General features: G+C 40.9%; 1 protein-coding gene across 1 annotated transcript; it reads right to left on the bottom strand.

The window, feature by feature from the left end:
* Positions 1-18,329: 18,329 nt before the first annotated feature.
* On the bottom strand, positions 18,330-20,168 carry LOC146883172 (uncharacterized). The gene is made up of 5 exons (XM_085667462.1): positions 19,999-20,168; positions 19,734-19,841; positions 19,325-19,437; positions 18,901-19,210; positions 18,330-18,798 (listed from the first exon to the last, which is right to left on the bottom strand). The coding sequence occupies exons 1-5, from the start codon at positions 20,166-20,168 to the stop codon at positions 18,330-18,332; spliced, it is 1,170 nt and encodes a 389-aa protein (XP_085523588.1).
* Between the last annotated feature and the right edge of the window lie 649 nt (positions 20,169-20,817).

Here is a 20,817-nt window from a genome sequence, read left to right as displayed (position 1 = left end):
AATATTAATATAAATTATAAATTATAAAAATTTTAAAAGATTAAAACTCTATTAAGCAAAAGTATTTAGTATAACAACGTTTTTTATAATTAAAAAAAGCACACTTATAATAATAACACCATTATGAATAGTAATAATAATAATGATACCAATAATAATAATAATATTATGCTATAAATATTAATATTAATGCTAACACTAAGGCTAATGTCAACTATAATAATAATAATCTATAATTATATATAAAGATATACATTAACAACAAAACAAATAAAAATGACAAGTAATTGAAATACGGTCCTGTAGTAAATTAATTTAAGATGTGTGTCTAACTATAATGATAATAATAATAATACCATTGTAATAATATCTCGTTGTGATAAAAATAATAATAATAATAATACAATAACTACATATATAAAGAGATATACATTTGTTGTGTCCTCTTTTGTTTATACAATTTTATCCTCTTAATTATTATTTGTTAAATTAAAATAATTATTCATAATAAAAATTATTTGTCCATTTTATCATTTTAATAATTTTAGTAACTATTTTTTTTAATTCAAATAATTACATAGATATAAAAATAAAATGAACAACAAAACAAATAAAAAGTACAAGTAATTGAGATATGATCCCGTAGTAAATAAATGTAAAATGTGTGTTTAACTATAATAATAATAATAACACTAAAATAATACAACTACACATATAAAGAGATAAACATCTTTGGTATCTTTTTTGTTTTTTTAATTTTATCCTCTTAATTGTTATATTTTAAACTTAAATAATTATTTAAAAAAAATATTTTCAGTTTTATTATTTTACTAATTTTTGTAACTATTTTTTTGAATTGAAATAATCATTCAAATATAGAGATAAATAAAAAACAAAACAAATAAAAGGATCAAGTGATTGAAACATGATTGATAGATAGTAAGTAAAAGTAAAATGTGTATGTAACCATAATAATTATAGTTCTAATTAATAATAATAGTAGTAGTAATAATAATAATAGTAATATAATAATAGAAATAATTGTAGTTAATAATGATAATAATAATACTTATAGTTGGTAGTAATACTGATTATAATAATTATAGCTGATAACAACAATTATAGTTAATAATAATTATTATTATTATTATAATTAGAGCTTATAATAATAATAATAACAATAATTAGAGTTATCATTGATAATAATAACAGTAATATAAAAATAAAATAATAAATATTATGAAAATTAGGTTATATTGTTTTGAATGTTATTATTAATTAAATGAAGTTGTAAATTCAGTTTTAAATATAATAAATAAAATTAATATCCCAATATGGTGTAGTTAATTGATTTTACAAAAATAATTATAATAGTATATGACTCGTGCGTGTACACATGTTTTTTTATTTATTTCAAATATGTTTAGAATAATAATATAATTGTTATTATATTTATTTAACCATTAAAAAAAATAATAGTAATATTAATATAAATTATAGATTATAAAATTTTTAAAAGATTAAAAATCTATGTAGCAAAAGTATTTAGTATAATAATGTGTTTTATAATTAAAAAAAGCACTTATATTATGAATAATAATTATTATTATTATTATAATTATAATTATAATGTACTAATAATAACAAACAAATGATAATAATAATAATAATTATTATTATTTTTATGCTATAAATATTAGTGTCAATGCAAATACCAAGGGTAATGTTGACATACTAATAATCTATAATTATATATAAAGATATACATCAGCAACAAAACAATTAAAAAGGACAAGTAATTGAAATATAATCTCATAGTAAATAAAATTAAGATGTGTGTCTAACTATAATAATAATATCATTATAATAATATCCCCTAGTGATAATAATAATAACAATAATAATAATAATAATAATAATAATAATAATAATAATATCCCATAGTGATAATAATAATAATAATAATAATAGTAATAATAATAATAGTACACTAACTAAATATATAAAGAGATACACATTTTTATGTCATTTTTTGTTTTTACAATTTTATCCTCTTAATTATTATTTATTAAATTTAAATAATTATTCATAATAAAAAGTTATTTGTCACTTTTATCATTCTACTAATTTTAGTAACTTTTGTTTTCAATTCAAAAAATACCAAGATATAGAGATAAAATGAATAACAAAACAAATACAAAAAGCAAGTAATTGAAATATGATCTCGTAGTAAATAAAAGTAAAATATGTGTCTAACTATAATAATAATAATAATAATAATAATAATAATAATAAGTTTAAAACAAAAAAATAATTTATTATAATCTAATAAAAATTGAGACGTAATTACTAACAAAAATATATAATAGTAATAATATTATATATTACAAATAAGAGTAATAACTTACTACTAATAATGTTAATAATACTAATACTAATAATAATAATAATAATAATAATAATAATAATAATAATATAATAGTAACATATAATAATAACGATTATTATTGTTCCTGCAGAAGAACAAATAAGGTAAGTTAGGCACAAGCGTCACCTTACCACGTAGTCCGCTATCTCTTCAGTTGGCCTCTTCCCGGTCGATACATGTCGGCTTGGACCCGGGAGGGGTTACCTGCAGAAGAATCTCCGAAGCTCAAGTAAGTCAAAGCTCTCAGAGAGTCAAATCAATGATTAATGAATGCGTCCCTTTAAATGATGGGGTCCACGTGTATTTATAGAACATTAATGACGTTTGACCATTACATGGGCTGGGTCTTGACCTGGGCCCTAGTTTGGGCCATGAGTGGGCCTGGGCCCCAACCCAGGCCCTAGAGGCCTATTGAATGCGGGGGTCCCCTTAGCTTTTTGGAGAACTTAGCAGGTGTGTTCGGGTAGTCGGTCTTGACCGACTACTTGGCTAGGTGGCTTATACTGGTGATGTCCGAATATTAGGTGGTCTCGATATACATTACTTTTACTTGGTTGATTCCGGTTAGATATAGTACACCAGTCCCCCAGCCTTGTCCGATATGGGTTGTCGGTCAAGGATGATATGTGTTGGTAGGCTAGCGGGAACGGCTAGGTGTGATGCATTATTTTCACTTGATTGATTTCGGCTAGATACAGTACACCAGTCCCCCAGCCTTGTCCGATATGGGTTGTCGGTCAAGGATGATATGCTTTAGGTGTGATACACCAGTCCCCCAGCCTTTAAGTGTGGTGAACAGTGTTAAGGCTTATAATTTTGCAACTGTCAGAAGGTAGGTGAAAGGGCGTCAGTTGGTCATATCGAAAAAGTTTTGGCGCCGTCATTTTGGGGTGGGTTTTTTCATAATGATGGTGTCGCTTGATTTGTGACATGGTTTTGGCGGGAAGAGGTTCGTCGTTTGGGATCACAGGCTATAAATGTGTTTTGCAAATTGATAGGAAGTTACATGTTTCATTTGTGATTTCTGAATTTAAAGACCTAGTGCGCGTAAAAGTGTCCGACTTGTCCTCTATTTCGACCGACATCTTCCCGTAAAAAACGAAATCAGGTATGTCCAGTAGTAGTAGTGTGTCTTCGTCTAGTAGTAGTGAAAGTACTGAGTCAGATAGGAGTAAGGATGAACGACTTGGTGGAGAGGGTACGAGTTCCGGAGCTGTTACAAGCGGGATGCCGATGGAGGTGGTGAGGGAAGTTCGAGAGGATCCTCCTGAGGAGTTGGAGGAGAGTAACTGGCCGGCCAAAGTCGGCTATGGATGGGTCGCTGCTGATGTTCGTGACCAGTCATCATTGTTTAGGTGGTCTCGCCTGTTAAACTCTTGGCTGAACTGTACACCCGTCATGTCTATGGGGGTCAGCGGAGATATCGTTTCGCTGGAGAGGGTGAGCGCCGTCGACCGGGTATGCCACGGGCAGGAAGGGGCTACTGAGAAGTTCTTTTATATGTATATGTGCCATTTTTCTCAGCTTCACGTACGACTACCCTTTGACGACTTCACTATGGGCGTGTTACGGGCGTTAAATGTGGCGCCTACTCAGCTACACCCTAATAGTTAGGCTTACTTACAGGCCTTCCGCATTCTGTGCGAGTCTTTGTACTTGGAGCCTACCCCCTATGCATTCTTGTATTTTTATGACACCAGACCCCGAAGGCCGGCTACTTGGCTTTCTTTAATCAGCCGTCCTAGCATCAGCAGGTTGGATGCATTCTCCCAATCTTTCAAGCACTTCAAAGACGGGTACTTCAAGGTCGTAGTGAAGGAGGGAGGTGAGCCGCATTTTCTGAATGCGGATGGGAGTACCAAGTTCCCCTTTAGCTGGACCAACAATCCTTCTCGTTACAAAGACATGGGAGTGAAGGAGTTGTCGGCTGGTGACAAGGAGGTGGTGGGGATATTGTTGAGATTTGTGGATAAGTTGCCCATTAAGGGCCTAGTTAGGGTTTATAATTCGGTGCATCCGATAATAGATATTGAAGGTATCTGTTTATTACTTAAGTTGTGTTAATGATGCTAAGTTGTTTTGATCCGAGTTGTGATATGTTATTGCAGGGCATATGGCGCAATCTGGTAAGAAGAATTTGGCGCTCTTTCAATCACTGAGGAAGGAGATGGCCGCCAAGGCCAAGGCGGCTGGGAAAGCTGATGTTCCTAATTTGCAGGAATCGGTTGTGGAAGTACATGTACACGGTGGAACGAAGAGGAGAGCTGAGCTCCCGGCTCGACCTGGGAAGGGTAAAGACGTGAAGAAAATAAGGGCGGCTATTCTTGGGTCGGCTAGTGGGGCGGGGTCGACTGGCGGAGAGAGGTTGCCGGAGGCCGGGCTGATTGAGTTGCCGGAGATATCCGTGAGGAAGGACATCTCGATCAACCTTCCAGACACTGTTGTGAACTCTATTGATAACATGGAGGTTGATCATATCGTGAGAACAATGGTGGAGTTTGGAAGCAAGGCTTTAGTCTTGGGTCGACGTGTAGGGTCCCTTTACAGAAGGGAAGTGAAGGAGGTGGGGGAGTTGCAGGGTAAGGTGGATAAGCTTGAGGAGGAGAAGGCGGCTCTAGAAAAGGAGAAGGAAGGGTGGGAAGCTGAGAGGAAGAGGTTGGCGTCATGGAGAGTGCGCTGTTTGGATTCTGAGGAAAAACTGAATAAGCGTATAGGGGAGTTGGAAGAAGATTATGAGGATTTGAAGGACAAGTATGACGGGGCTGTTGGGGAGTTGGATGATTTGAAAAACAGCGTTATCCAGGAGCATATAAATGGTTTCGAGAAGGGGTTGCGGCAGGCGGCCTTCTTCTATCAGGATGTGGATGCCCTGGATTCAAGATTTGACGTTGATAAAGATGTAGTTGGCGGGAAGTTGGTGAGGGAGGATGAAGAGGGTGGGGAGGAGGTTGGGGGCAAGGCGGCAGAGGAGGAGAAGGATGCGGAACCGGCTGTGGAGGGTGATGTCAATAAGGCGACATAGGACTTTTATTGTTTATAATTTGAAAACTGGGATGCTATGTTTGTAATAATTCGTACATTATGCCTGCAATACTTCATACACTCTTTGGTTTGCTTTTAACATGATCAATGCTTTATGTATGCCATGTTCTTTATTGGATGCCGATAACTTGTGTGATAGTGGTGCGTTAGCGGTATGGTATAATCGTGAGTGGGTGTTTTGATGTATGTGGTGTTGGGGGAATTTGATTTTTTATTGAGGGTGTTCGACCCAGGCCGCTTACTTGTGGTGAGGGTGGGGAACTTAAACGAATTAACCACGAGTAAAGGGTGTTCAACCCAGGCCGCTTACTTGTGGTAAGGGTGGGGAACTTAAACGAATAAACCACGAGTAAAGGGTGTTCGACCCAGGCCGCTTACTTGTGGTAAGGGTGGGGAACTTAAACGAATTAACCACGAGTAAAGGGTGTTCGACCCAGGCCGCTTACTTGTGGTAAGGGTGGGGAACTTAAACGAATAAACCACGAGTAAAGGGTGTTCGACCCAGGCCGCTTACTTGTGGTAAGGGTGGGGAACTTAAACGAATAAACCACGAGTAAAGGGTGTTCGACCCAGGCCGCTTACTTGTGGTAAGGGTGGGGAACTTAAACGAATAAACCACGAGTAAAGGGTGTTCGACCCAGGCCGCTTACTTGTGGTAAGGGTGGGGAACTTAAACGAATAAACCACGAGTAAAGGGTGTTCGACCCAGGCCGCTTACTTGTGGTAAGGGTGGGGAACTTAAACGAATAAACCACGAGTAAAGGGTGTTCGACCCAGGCCACTTACTTGTGGTAAGGGTGGGGAACTTAAACGAATAAACCACGAGTATAGGGTGTTCGACCCAGGCCGCTTACTTGTGGTAAGGGTGGGGAACTTAAACGAATAAACCACGAGTAAAGGGTGTTCGACCCAGGCCGCTTACTTGTGGTAAGGGTGGGGAACTTAAACGAATTAACCACGAGTAAAGGGTGTTCGACCCAGGCCGCTTACTTGTGGTAAGGGTGGGGAACTTAAACGAATAAACCACGAGTAAAGGGTATAGAGTCATAAAGTAGGGAACCACTCATCTTATTTATTCAAATAGGGGTGCCTCGTTAAAACCTCCTTGGCCAAAACCCTCCTTAGGAAAAAAAGACCAAGTGAGGAAAAAGAGTACACCCGTGGTTACAAGTATTGATCCGCTTATGATACATGTTCAACTGAAGTAGAACTTGAGGTGGGATACATTCCATGTGTTGGGGATTTCTTCCCCAGATAGTTGTTCTAGGCGATAAGCCCCACCTCCTGTGTCTTCTCGTATGCGGTATGGGCCGTCCCAATTGGCGGAGAACTTGCCATCCTTCTTTCTAGCACTGCTGGCCATTCTCCATACTAGGTCTCCCACGACAAACGATCGTGGGTGTAGGTTTGCGTTATATTTCCTGGCAGCTCGTTGTTTGGCGGTGAGATTGCGTATTTGGGCTTTTTCTCTGAGTTCGGGAAGGAGGTCGAGATGTAAGGCCATGTTTTGGTGGTTGTGAGTTGGGTCGTACAGTTCTCGGCGCAGGGATGGTTCGCCAATTTCTACTGGTATCATGGCGTCTGCGCCATAGACCAGGCTGAAAGGGGATTCATTTGTTGACGATTGAGGGGTGCATCTGTAGGCCCATAGCACTTCAATTAACTCTTCTGGCCATCGGCCTTTAGCGGTATCCAACCTTTTACGCAGCTCTACGAGGATAACTTTGTTTGCCGCTTCCGCTTGCCCATTGGTCTGTGGATGTTCTACAGAACTTGTTATGTGTTTGATGCCTAAGCCGGTGTAGAATTTTGCTAATTCCTTGTCGATAAATTGTCGGCCGTTGTCTGTTATGATGGTATGCAGTACACCATATCTGCATATGACGTCCTTCCACACAAACTGCTGGACTTGCTGGGCCGTGATAGTGGTCAATGGCTTGGCTTCAATCCATTTGGTGAAGTAGTCAACGGCTACGATTAGGAACTTAACCTGTCCTTTGCCGGGTGTAAAGGGTCCTAAGATGTCCATTCCCCATTTAGCGAATGGCCAGGGGGACAGTATGTGGTGTAGTTGTTCTTGTTTTTGATGTATAAGGTTGCCGTGCTTCTGGCATGGTTTGCATTTCTTGACGTAGTCTTGGCAGTCCGCCTCTATTGTGGGCCAGAAGTATCCGGCTCTGAGAATTCTTGTGGCCATGGTGCGTGCGCCTGAATGATAACCACAAATTCCTTCGTGTAGTTCCTTAATGATATACTAGGCTTGTTCTGGCGTGACACACTTGAGTAGGGGCTGGCCGTATCCGCGTTTGTAGAGGTTGTCGCCTACCATAGTGTACCTGGCGGCCTTGGCCAGCCAAGTTTTGTCCGCGTCGGAAGGGGGGTTGCCGGTTTTGAGGTACTGAATGTAAGGGGTGGTCCAGTTTGGGTTTTGGGTGGGGGTGATGCTATTTGATGGGGTGTGGGTTAACGTTTGACAAGTGTGTGTGACGGAGGGTGTGGATAGTGTTTGTTGTAGCAGGGATCGGTTACGGTTTTTGAGTTTGGTACTGGCTAATTTGGAAAGGATGTCGGCTCTGACATTGTCGGTTCTGGGTATATGTTCGACGCGGACTTGTTCAAAGGCGGATTGGATGATCGCGCGGACTAGATGGTAATATTGTTGGAGGATGGGGTCTTTGATTTGGAACTCGTCGTTCAGATGACCTACGGTGAGTTTGGAGTCGGTTTTGCATGTTAACTTTTTGACGCCGACTTCACGGGCTAGAGAGAGGCCGGCGAGGATAGCTTCGTATTCGGCTTGATTATTCGACGTTTTGAAAGCGAAGTGAAGAGATTTCTCAATGAGGATGTCGTTGGGGCCTTCCAACACAATGCCGGCACCGGCACCCCTTGGGTTCGAGGAGCCATCTACATGAAGCGTCCATTGGTCCTCAACAGGTGTTTGTTGTAGGTCATTGACGAAGTCTAAGAGACATTGGGCTTTGAAGGGGCCGTGGGGTTCATAGCGGATGTTGAATTCGGAGAGCTCCACGGCCCATGATGACATGCGTCCGGCTAAATCTGGTTTTTGTAGTATTTTTTGGATTGGGTAATCGGTCTTGACGGTTATGGTGTGGTTTTGAAAATACGGGCGTAAGCGGCATGCGGCGTGGACCAAGGATAGAGCTAGTTTTTCTACCATTTGGTATCTGGTTTCAGGATCTTGTAGTGTCCTGCTTACGAAATAAACAGGATGTTGCGTGCCTTCTGCTTCTTGGACAAGGGCAGCACTAACGGTGTGATCGGTGGTCGTGATGTATACTAGCAGGGGTTGGCTGATGTCGGGTTTGCGGAGGATGGGGGGTGAGGTTAGGGATGTTTTGAGTTTGAGGAAGATTTGTTCACAATCATCAGTCCACGTGAACCGGGCGGATTTCTTTAGGAGCTGGATTATGGGTTGAGTTTGTTCTGCTAGTTTTGGTAGGAAGCGAGATATAGCCGTGAGGCGGCCAATTAGTCGTTGGACTTCTTTGATGGTGGTGGGGCTGCGCATCTCGATGATGGCCCTGCATTTTTCGGGGTTAACTTCTATGCCGCGCTGGGTTAACATGAAACCAAGGAATTTACCCCAGTCGACGCCGAATACGCATTTATCGGGGTTTAGGCGGAGGTTGTACTGGCGTAGGGTGGAGAAAACTGCCTCTAGATCTTTAGCGTGCTGATGATGGCTTGGGAACTTGACGACCATGTCATCGACGTAGACTTCGACACAGTGTCCTGTGAGGTGGCTGAAGACTTTGTCCATTAGCCGCTGGTAAGTTGCCCCAGCGTTTTTGAGGCCAAAGGGCATGACTCTATAGAAGTAGTTGGCATCATCGGTGATGAAGGTGGTCTAGTGCATATCTGTTGTGGCTATGGGGATTTGGTTATAACCTGAGTATGCGTCTAAAAAGCTAAGCACTTTGTTTCCTGCCGCGCCGTCTACGAGTCGGTCGATGTTGGGTAGGGGGTAGGCGTCGCGAGGGCATGCCTTATTCAGGTCTGTGTAGTCCACGCACATCCGCCATTTGCCATTGGCTTTCTTCACCAAGACAACGTTAGAAAGCCAGGTGGTGTATTGTGCTTCATCTATAAATCCTGCGGTCAGTAACTTCTCGGCCTCTACCTTGGCTGCCTGTCTGCGTTCTTCCCCAAGTTTGCGTTTTTTCTGGGATACGTAGCGGGCTTCTTTGTATATCGAGAGTTTGTGGGATGCCACCTTGGGGTCTACCCCAGGGAGGTCGGCGGCTGACCAGGCGAAGAGATCCGTGTTATTGGTGAGGATGGGTGTAATTGTGGCACGCTCATCAAGATTCAAACCAGTGCCCAAGTTGATGGAATGGCCATTGGGGAGTTCCAGGGGGGTGGTGTCCTCGACCGGTTCGAGGCGGGCGTCTCGGCCTATTCTGGGGTCAAGGTCCTCGCCGGATAGGGCTATGCGGGAATTAGGTGGTCGCTCGATGTGGTTTGTCTGTTGGATTGGGAGTTGTGGTCTTAAGCTTGCCATGTAGCATTCGCGTGCCAAGCGTTGGTCACAGTGGATGGTTAGGATGTCACCGGATGGTGTTGGGAACTTCATGGCCAAATGAGGGGTGGAGACGACTGCACCAAGGGTATTGAGGGAAGGACGGCCCAGGAGTATGTTGTAGGATGTGGGTGCATCGACTATAAGGAAGCGGATTGGCATTGTTTTTGTTTGGGTTCCTTCCCGAAAGAGGGTATGGAGGTCTATGTAGCCCCGGGTGGATACTTGTTCGCCAGAAAAGCCGTATATGGGCTCATCATATGGTATCATAGCGGTGTCAGGGAGTTGTAACTTTTGGTAGGTGGCCCAGTAGAGGATGTCAACTGAGCTGCCTTGATCCACCAGGACTTTCTTAACGGCATAATTTTCGATTTCAACTGTGATGACCATGGGGTCGTCTTGCTGGTGGTCGAGGCCGTGGAAGTCGTCGTCTGTGAATACGATGGGGGGGCATACGTCGTCTGTGATGGGATTGGGTGATGTGATTGATGGATTGTATGTGGCGGAGGTGTTTCTTTCTGGCGGAAGAGGTGGAGCCTCCACTTGCGAAGCCACCAGAGATGGTGTTAATGGTGCCTCGTAAGGGGGGGTCGGCAGGGGTAATGTTGGTGTGGGCAGGCTCTGGTTGTTGGTCGTTGGGTTGGGTGGGGTGGCTATTTTGGTGGGCATTGTTTGGTTGTCGTCTGTGGTCGTGTCGTGGAGGGTGGCGGGTTCGGGAGGAGGAGGAGTGGTCATCCCTGCGGATGAAGCGGCGAAAGTGGCCGGCGCGTACCAGTTCTTCGATCTTATCCTGGAGCGCTTTGCACTCTTATGTAGTATGACCGTGGTTGCGGTGGTACCGACAATACTTGGTCATGTCGGCGTTAGGAGGGGTGGTTGTCTTTCGTGGTGGGGGGAGGAGGTCAGCCTGGAGGGCCTCGTCTAGGATGCGGGAGCGGGCTACTGTGAGTGGAGCGTATCTGGTGAAACGAGGTTGGCGGGGTTCACGTGGGCGGGTGTCAGGGTGCGGGTGAGGCTGTGGGGTGGGATTGGGGGTGGGGTTGGAGGTGTTGGCGGCATAGTCGTTACAGAATTTGGTGTGAAGAGTTTGCATTTCTTCCATGCGAACGTAGTCAGCTGCGCGCAGCTTGAGTTCGTGCATGGAGGTGGGTGGGTGGAGGTAGACATTGTTGGCGAAGGGTCCGGGTTGTAGGGTGAGGGTCATACATTGAAGTATCATTTCCTGGTTAAGGTGTGGTGTACGAAGGGCAGCTTTACTGAAGCGATCGATGAATTTTCTGAGCGGTTCATTGGGCTCCTGTCTAATGCCCAGTAGGGATATGGTGGTGGTTTCTTTGGCTTTTCCCTTCAGGTTGGCGTTTGCCTCGATCCTTCTCCTGAGGCGGGAGTTCTCCTGTTTTAGCGCTTCCATTTCTTCAGCGCTGCGCTTCTTCAGGTCTGCGAGCTCCTGTTGCATCTTTACCTGGCCGTCTAAGATGGCGGCCAAGTCAGGGGTGATGCCGGAAGGTCCAGAGGGACCAGCGTCCACTTGCTTGTTAGCTCCAGCTTTGCTACGGGTAGAAACCATCTTCAGAGAAAAACGGGTACTAAAGGTGTTCGTCTCGTGTCCCACGGTGGGCGCCAATTGTTCCTGCAGAAGAACAAATAAGGTAAGTTAGGCACAAGCGTCACCTTACCACGTAGTCCGCTATCTCTTCAGTTGGCCTCTTCCCGGTCGATACATGTCGGCTTGGACCCGGGAGGGGTTACCTGCAGAAGAATCTCCGAAGCTCAAGTAAGTCAAAGCTCTCAGAGAGTCAAATCAATGATTAATGAATGCGTCCCTTTAAATGATGGGGTCCACGTGTATTTATAGAACATTAATGACGTTTGACCATTACATGGGCTGGGTCTTGACCTGGGCCCTAGTTTGGGCCATGAGTGGGCCTGGGCCCCAACCCAGGCCCTAGAGGCCTATTGAATGCGGGGGTCCCCTTAGCTTTTTGGAGAACTTAGCAGGTGTGTTCGGGTAGTCGGTCTTGACCGACTACTTGGCTAGGTGGCTTATACTGGTGATGTCCGAATATTAGGTGGTCTCGATATACATTACTTTGGGTTAAATATGTTTTTGGTCCCTTAACTTTCAGTGAATTTTGGAATTAGTCCATTTTGAAACTTTGAACCAATTTAGTCCTTCATCTTTTGAAATACGTCGATTTAGTCCTTTTAATCAAATTTTGTTAAGTTTATTTGACATTTCAAGCGCGTTTCACAATAGTATTTGACCTAACATTAAAGCAAAAATGTGTCAAACAGTATAAACAACTGAAATAGAATTCTAACATGTGTACGAAACATCAAATAAACCTAACAAAATTTGATTAAAAGGACTAAATCCACGTATTCCGAAAGATTAAAGACTAAATTGGTCCAAAGTTTCAAAATGGACTAATTCCAAAATTCACTCAAAGTTAAGGGACCAAAAACATATTTAACCCCATTACTTTTACTTGGTTGATTCCGGTTAGGTGGTCTCGATATACATTACAAATAAGAGTAATAACTTACTACTAATAATGTTAATAATACTAATACTAATAATAATAATAATAATAATAATAATAATAATAATAATAATAATAATAATAATAATAATAATAATAATATAATAGTAACATATAATAATAACAATTATTATTATTATAATACTAATATTTGTTATAATTTTACTACTATCACTATAAATAATATTTATAATAATAATATTATTAATAATTAGAAATACTAATACTTATAAAATATTACAAATAATAATATTATTTATAATTAATATTATAGTTAAAATCATAAATAAATAAAAAAATAAAAATAAATTAACTTTTGTAGGATTTGAACCCGGGTCCTTTTGTACTAAAGTTTTAAAATGATGAAAAAGCTAATTTTTATGACATTTATCAATAAAAGAAAATGGGTAATATAATAATTTTGGTGGTAATAGATTTCTTAATATGTAATGACGTGTCAATAAAAGAAAATGGGTAATATAGTAATTTTAGTAGTAATAGATTTCTTAATATGTAATAGATATGTAATAGATGTGATTTATCATTAATTCAAATATATTTTATCTATACCAAACTCTCTTTTGTTTCACATTATTTTTTTTATTTGTATTAATCATGTAATTATTTTGTGTTCTATTCATATTGAAGGAGATACTTTGGTTGTCCTGATTTATCATCAATTAAAAAACGTTATGTAAACCAAACTTGCTTGTTTCTATCAAATTTATGGATGATGCTACGCTTTGGAATACTTGGTAGATGTTAAATTAACATTAGTTGAATATATCCTATCATGTCTCGACCATTTTCATAAAACTGATAAAATATTAAACATTGTTGTATAAAAGAACATATTAACATCGTTAAAAAAATTATAAAAAGGCTTATTTTTATTTTATATGTGTGTGTAAATTTGTGTACTTATTTAACTTCTAAATTTAACTTTTTAATTGGTATGAGTGTTTTAAAATGTTGTTTTAATGATTATTTGTTATAGATAGGCTTATTGAATAAGAGTTAGAAAAACATGTTAAAAGCATAAAGGTGCTTTGAGTATTTTAAAATGTGTTGATACAACATTAACTTACTAAAATATAAAAATGCATGTATAAGCAAACAATTTAATGTGTAAATAAAAGTTTAATTCATGTCCTAGAAACTGAAATTTGTAATGTTATTATTTGGACCAAGTATGTTTAAGTGGAGTATAAATTTTCCAATAGTTGAGTTTGTATTTCAAGATAAAAAAAAAATTGAGTTATAAAAACAAATTTTGTAATTTTGAATATTTTGAAAATAATTTCTCTATTTTTTCTCAGCCCACTGCAAAATTCAAAATTGATTTATGATTTTAGTGTTGCTTATTAGAATGTACTAAGTTAACTTACTCTTATACCAAAATACATCCAATTTAGTACAAAATATACTTAGATAGCACAAATAGATTATATATATATATATATATATATATATATATATATATATCGACCCCATCCAAGTTTGTTCAGCAGTATCATTAGGAATAATCATCGCGTTCCCAAGATATTTACGTCCATCGTAGGGCCAAGCCATTCTCAAGAAACATGGCATCGACCAGAACAATTATAGACCAAAGCGCGACACTGGCTAAGATGCGAAGAGAGATGCAATAGGAGATGTAGAAGGAAATGCAATACTAGTTAGAGGAATTAAGTCATAAGAGCAAAGAAGAAATTGTTGCTCTCAGGGCGAAAAATCAAAGAATTTGAAGACAGTCGGACCAACCCTCCCAGAGAGAAGAAAGGTCTCATGGTGAAGAAGAACGGGAGGAAACATCAGGTCGAGAGGGGTCTAGGGAATAGACCAAACCTACCAAGCTGGTATGAGGATGAAAGCACCTAGGAGCCACCCCTTTATGGATGGAATTATGAGCTAGTATGATGGCACTACTGACCCGAAGGAACATGTGGACGTCTTCCCCATACAAGTGGGATTGTATACCTTAGAGGACACAATTCTCTGTTGTGGTTTTCCAACATCTTTGAAAGGGCTCGTGCTTAATTGGTTCACACGGCTACCACCCAACTCCATCAATTACTTCGAAACATTGATCACATGTTTCGGTATTCAGTTTGCACCAGCAAACCTCACCATCTTACCTCTTTAGCATTAGTAAACATACACCAGGAGAAAGGAGAGTCTTTGTGGGAATTTATGGAACAATTTGGGAAGGTGTTGCTAAACATAAGCAATTTAAACCTCAAAAAGGGTATGCACCACCTCATAACAGCCTTGAAGCCTGGCCAGTTTGTCAATGGCCTATGCAAAAAACTTGTAACCAATTTTGATGAACTCAAGACAAGGGCTACCAAGTTCATGCAGATGGAAGAATTGAAAGAATTTCCCAATACAACTAAATCAGACACTCAAGATAAGAGACATTTGGAAAAGGAAAGGATGGTAGTCTCCAGGTCGGGCAACTAATTCAGAGACTCGAGGTGTAACATCCCGACCGGATATTACGAATTTTAAATAATAAAATTGAAAAATAATACGTTAGCGTCATTTATTAAAACATTATTTCCCAAAAACACTGGGAAATTAAAACTTTAATACATTATAAAGTAACTTCAAACTTCAATTTATAAAATCTGTTCCTGCAAAGAACAAATAAGATAAGTTAGGCACAAGTGTCACCTTACCATATAGTCCGCTATCTCTTCAGTTGGCCTCTTCCTGGTTGATACATGTCAGCTTGAACCCAAGAGGGGTTACCTGCAGAAGAGTCTCTGAAGCTCAAGTAAGTCAAAGCTTTCAGAGAGTCAAATCAGTGATTAATGAATGCGTACCTTTAATTAATGGGGTCCACGCGTATTTATAGAGTATTAATGATGTCTGATCACCTCATGGGTCGGGCCTTGACTTGGGCTCTAGCTTGGGCTATGAGTGGGCCTGGGCCCTAACCTAGGCCCTTAAGACCTATTGGACGCGGGGGCTTCTATTTCACTAAGTTTATTGGAGTTGCCGGCCCGGGCTTTAATCTTACCGGGTTTGCTGGCGTAGCCGGCCTAGGCCGGCTACCTTCTTTGACGATATGTATAGGTTAGAACCGATACAAGTTAGGCTGGCTCGGCCTAGGTTGAGTGCTTGGCTGCCTTGGTACATGCATTGTTTACTTATTTGGTCGAGTCAGGCTAGGTGTGGTACAAAATCTATTATAAAACCAATCCATATTCATAAACCAAGATTACAAGTCTGTAAAAATTCATAATAAAAACATCTCTATAGAAAAATCTCCCAAGCTAGCCCATGCTCCGTCTTTAAGCCTCACTAGATCCACTTGCAACATCATCTGCTCACGTATACCCCGTATACGATCATCGCCAAACACAAGCGGATGGGGTAAGCTAACAGAATAAACATATATTTACAATACATTATATATAACACAATCACACTAAAGGAATTCCATCCTTTGATTTCATACCACATGGCTACAACCATGTTAACTGTGTTCTACGTCTTCTACTAAGTACCTCAAGATGTCTTGTTGCCATACCTATCGGCCACTACCGATAGAGCATGTGCGGGAAACCATGCTACGGATCACACACCGTAAGGCCAGGTGGAGTTCCCAATACGAACATAGTTCGTAACGTCCCAAGACTACCAAACTCGTCAACTAATAACTAAGGAGGGCAATCTATCTGTTCCAATCCGTGTGGGTCACAACCAACACATTCACACCGACAACACTCGCCAACCTGAGCCACAACTCAAGAGTTCCTTGTGTTCATCTGCCATCCCGAGCCACAACTCAAGAGATGTTATTCCAAGCCAAAACTCAAGGAATACCATGTGTTTAACCCCTATCCTGACTCAAGAGATACGTTCTGAGCCACAACTCAAGGAACACCAGCAAGTCGACCTTTAAGATATCTTAGAAGCCTTGTAGATCACACAAACGAAGTCAACAACCCAATTCTGTTGCATCCAAAATCGCCTGGCGTTGCTCACAAGGCGCTAGGCGCTACCAGCTTCCACACCGTCTAGCGGGGGACGCGTACCGCCAGGCGCAAAGTGCCTCAGAAAATGCCAAATGCTACAGACACCACCTGGTGGGATTGCCCTCACCGCCAGGCGCACGCGATAATCCAGACCCTCTGAACACTGCCTCTCGCCTGGTGGGTTGAACCCCACTGCCAGGCACCACACCAGTACAACGAGTTATATTGGTTTTTCTGCACTTCAACCATTTTGTAATCCTCTGTCGCGCAATCACCCACCTCCAGAATATAAATTCCCTTATTAGTCATTGTATTACCACTGTTCTTACTCTCATGTGGTTCCTCCATCCCATTATACCAATGTTTGGTTTACTTAAGATCAAACCTACTCATCAACCATACAACTCATGCATCTCATACTAGCTTATGACTAAACCTTACTATTACCTGATAGTAATATATTTAGTCCATTCATACCCACACCTTAGCCATATATTATGCCCTATAAGCTAATATGCTATTTGTTCCTTATGCACAAGTTGTTAATTTCCATAAGTCAATCATCCGATCTAATAGCTAGGCTTATGAGAAATATGTACTAACCTCTGTCATATTTTATACTTCAGCCCCAATACAATTAGAATTACAGATTTCCAGTCCACTCATTTGTTCCCATTTTCCTTTCCTTCACAAGTTCCTCACCGACTCTAGAGATAGTACAACAGGATCATTTTCACTAATTGTTCAATATTATTCCATAGCAAGGTCATCACAACATCAAACTCGGACCCAGCACACTCAAAAATCCCCAGAACGCTTCTGGGTATTGCGTTGTCGCCTAGCGGCACGCTGTAACACCTGCTAAAACCTTCCCTCACTCCCTTTCCGCATTTCTTTGTCCAATCTCCTTCGTTTCAATCGAAAACACAATAGCAGGGGTACCCATAGTTGGGTGAACGAAGACGCGTCGCCTGGGGGCACGGAGCTCTCCGCCACGCAGTTCCTTGCAGGAACCTAGGAATACTCATGATCAGCATGAGTCGCCTGGCGGCTACGAGTAGCCCGCCAGGCGGTTTCTGGGATTTTTCCAGAAACACAAATATTGCAGAATTGACAGTTTACATACATTCAATTGACATGCTTTTCATACAGATTAAATATTACAATTTAAAAGAACATGTTCAGCTCCCCTAACCTAGATTCCTTTGTTAAAAATGGAGATTCTTGAGAGTTCCTCTTTGATCACTAGGACGCCTTGCACTTCCCCTCAATTAAGCTCCCAAATCCACTCAATCCTCACAGCACACTCTCCAATTTCGTATTCCTCTTACTATAACATAATGACAACCACAAAAACCCTTCTTCTTACCCAAAATTTGTCTTTTAATGGTACCTTAATGGTAGATTAATGCACTAAAAAGAAAATTGCCATTAATTAGAGTTTAATTACCATTGAAGGTCCATTTAGTGGTTGTTTTCCAGCCTCCCTTGGTTGCCCATTGTCAACTAGGGTTTCTCTACCCTTTTATTTTCATGCCAAAACTAATTTTAACAAAAAGAAAGTAAATTTGTATTTACCAAGGTTCAAACCCATACCCACTCAATTACAAAGTCAATGCACAACCAATTCAACCAATTCATGTTTCATGATAATTCATATAATTCTATGATTCATATAACCTGAGTATTTCCAACACCACCCTCAGGTGCTCAGCGTGTTCATCCCGATCTCTGGAATAAATAAGGATGTCATTGATAAACACAACAACAAACTTATCCAAACACTGTCAGAATATGCGATTCATATAATCCATGAATACCGTTGGAGCATTTGTCACCCCAAACGGCATCACGACATATTCGTAATGTCCATAACGAGACCGGAATGCCGTCTTTTGTACGTCCTCTGGCTTGACCAAAATCTGATGATACTCAGATCTCAAGTCAATCTTTGAGAATACCCCAGCTCCTCGAAGCTGATTTAATAGATCATCTATCCGCGGTAATGGGTACTTCTTCTTAATCGTGAGTTTGTTTAACTGACGGTAGTCGACGCATAGCCTGAAACTCCCATCTTTCTTCTTAACCAGTAGTACTAGGGCTCCCCATGGAGATGCACTTGGCCTGATGAATTTCTTCCCTAACAGATCTTTTATCTGTTTTTTGAGTTCTGTTAATTCAGCTGGTGCCATTCTATAAGGAGCGACAGACACCAGACCTGCCCCAGGGATGAGGCCGATAGTGAAATCCACATCCCTGCTTGGGGGTAATCCAGGAACTTCGTCAGGAAACACATCCGCAAAATCAGCCACCACCAATATGTTACGGATATGCTCTTCACTACTCTTTTTCTCTTACTGAGCTATCATCATGAAACAGGTAGCTCCCTCTCTTAGTTCTTTCATAGCTTCTTGAGATGAGATCAATTTTACCCCTTCAGTTTTTGGGAATATCAATCTACGTCGTCCATAATCCATTACCACATGGTGATTAGACAGCCAGTCCATCCACAATATCACATCCAAATCCTCCAACGGCAAGCAGATAAGGTTCACCTTGAACCTACGGCCCGCCACTTCGATCGAGCATCCATCACAACTAGTACTGGTTGTAACTTGCCCAGACGTCGGTGTCGAGACTACTAGCTCGCACCCCAAGTCATGAACCTCTAATCCCAACCTCCCCACACATGTATTGGAAATAAAAGAATGTGAAGCTCCCGAATCAAAAAGTACCCATACATTCTAACCAATCATTACACACGTATCTTGTATAAGATTACCTGATCGGTTTGTCTCGACGCTAGTCCGCGCAAACACTCTCCCCGTTGCTCTTGGCCTCTTTGTAGAAGGCAATTGTGGTCGTGGCTCTACGACCGTCTTCTTATTAGGGCACCTGTCCACAAAGTGACCGGGTTGATCGCACATAAAACACTTCCGCCCTCCTCCACTACTCCCTGCGTTACGAGCAAGTCTGGGGCAATCTCTTTTCAAATGTGCTCCCCCACACTAGAAACACGTCAACCCTTGTGACGACGTCTAAGGTCGATTATATGGCTTCTTCTGTTGTCTAGCCTCCACAACATTTCTCTGCGGTCTGGCTACTCGACTAGGCCCCATCTCTAACTGTTCCACACTTTTCGCTTGTTCCACTAAGAGAGGAAACTCTCGGATCCTGAGTGACACCAGAACCCTGAGCAGTTCATGTCGTTGACCCGTCCCAAATTTTCGACAACGTCATTCCTCTGTGATATTTTGTGTGTAAAACCTCGCCAGATATTCAAATCAGTTAACGTAAGCCTGCACAGTCATATTGCCATGTTGTAAGGTCAAGAACTCAGCCTCCCTCTCATGCTTAGCACTATTTGGAAAATATTTTTCCAGGAATCTCTTTTTGAAATTCTCCCAGCTCACTTCCTCCTCCCTAGTCCCCATTTGTTGCTGCATTCCAACTCACCAGTATTCAACATCACTCACCAATAGAAAAGTGGCATAGGCCAGTTTTTGTTCATCTGAGCATCCTAGTACACGGAATATCTTTTCGCACTCCTTGATCCACGCATCCGCGTCATCAGGAGTGGCCTTGCCATTGAACTTGGCTGGCTTGTGCCTCATGAAATCATCCATGCTGACAGGTCATGGTGCAGGCTGTGGTAGCACCACCTGTTGCGGCTGCATAGCGTCAACCAATCGGTGAATAGCATGGGCAATTTCATCAGCTGAGTTATTGGCACTAATTCTTCTACCTCTTCCACCAGCCATTTCCTAGTTTCTGGAACATAGGTATCATACACCATTATAGTTCATCTCGGAAAAATGCATTAGCAATACACACCATGCAATAACACACATCTCATCAGCTCTATAATTCAATCAATTTATATTACTCTCACAATCGCGTTAAGCTCACTTCCCAAGGCCCAAAAATCATTTTGAAATCATATACTTTGATACCAAATGTAACACCCGAGATGGATATTACTAGATATAGCATAAATCACGAATTTTCTTTTGGAAATTCAACATTATATAAGGTTCCTATGCGCGGGAAAATAAAAACTTTTACCGTGATAACTCAATCATAGTACTTCATCCTTATTACAAGTTCATAATAAAGAAAACATCATAAAGTCTATTACAAAAATACATGAAATAAAGATATGGAAAAATCTCCCATCGTAAGCCCTCTGCTCCGTCTCTATGCTTCAGCATTCTCACCTGAAGTCACATTTGCTCCCACGTAACAAGTCACGTGATCATCGCCAAACACAAATAC

Source organism: Vigna unguiculata, chromosome 10, assembly GCF_037176805.1.
Source record: "Vigna unguiculata cultivar grain cowpea cultivar isolate G323 ecotype 2 chromosome 10, ASM3717680v1, whole genome shotgun sequence".
Taxonomy (NCBI): Eukaryota; Viridiplantae; Streptophyta; class Magnoliopsida; order Fabales; family Fabaceae; genus Vigna; species Vigna unguiculata.
The sequence above is the reverse complement of the archived record's forward strand: the minus strand, read 5'-3'. Positions and strand labels throughout refer to the sequence as shown.

Coding starts and splice junctions, on each gene's coding strand:
- LOC146883172 (XM_085667462.1), bottom strand. CDS start 20,168: ATGGATGATTTCATGAGGCACAAGCCAGCCAAGTTCAATGGCAAGGCC. Junction 19,842..19,998: donor GTGAGTGATGTTGAATACTG/GTGAGTTGGAAT, acceptor ATGACTGTGCAG/GCTTACGTTAACTGATTTGA. Junction 18,799..18,900: donor TGTTTCATGATGATAGCTCA/GTAAGAGAAAAA, acceptor ACCCCCAAGCAG/GGATGTGGATTTCACTATCG.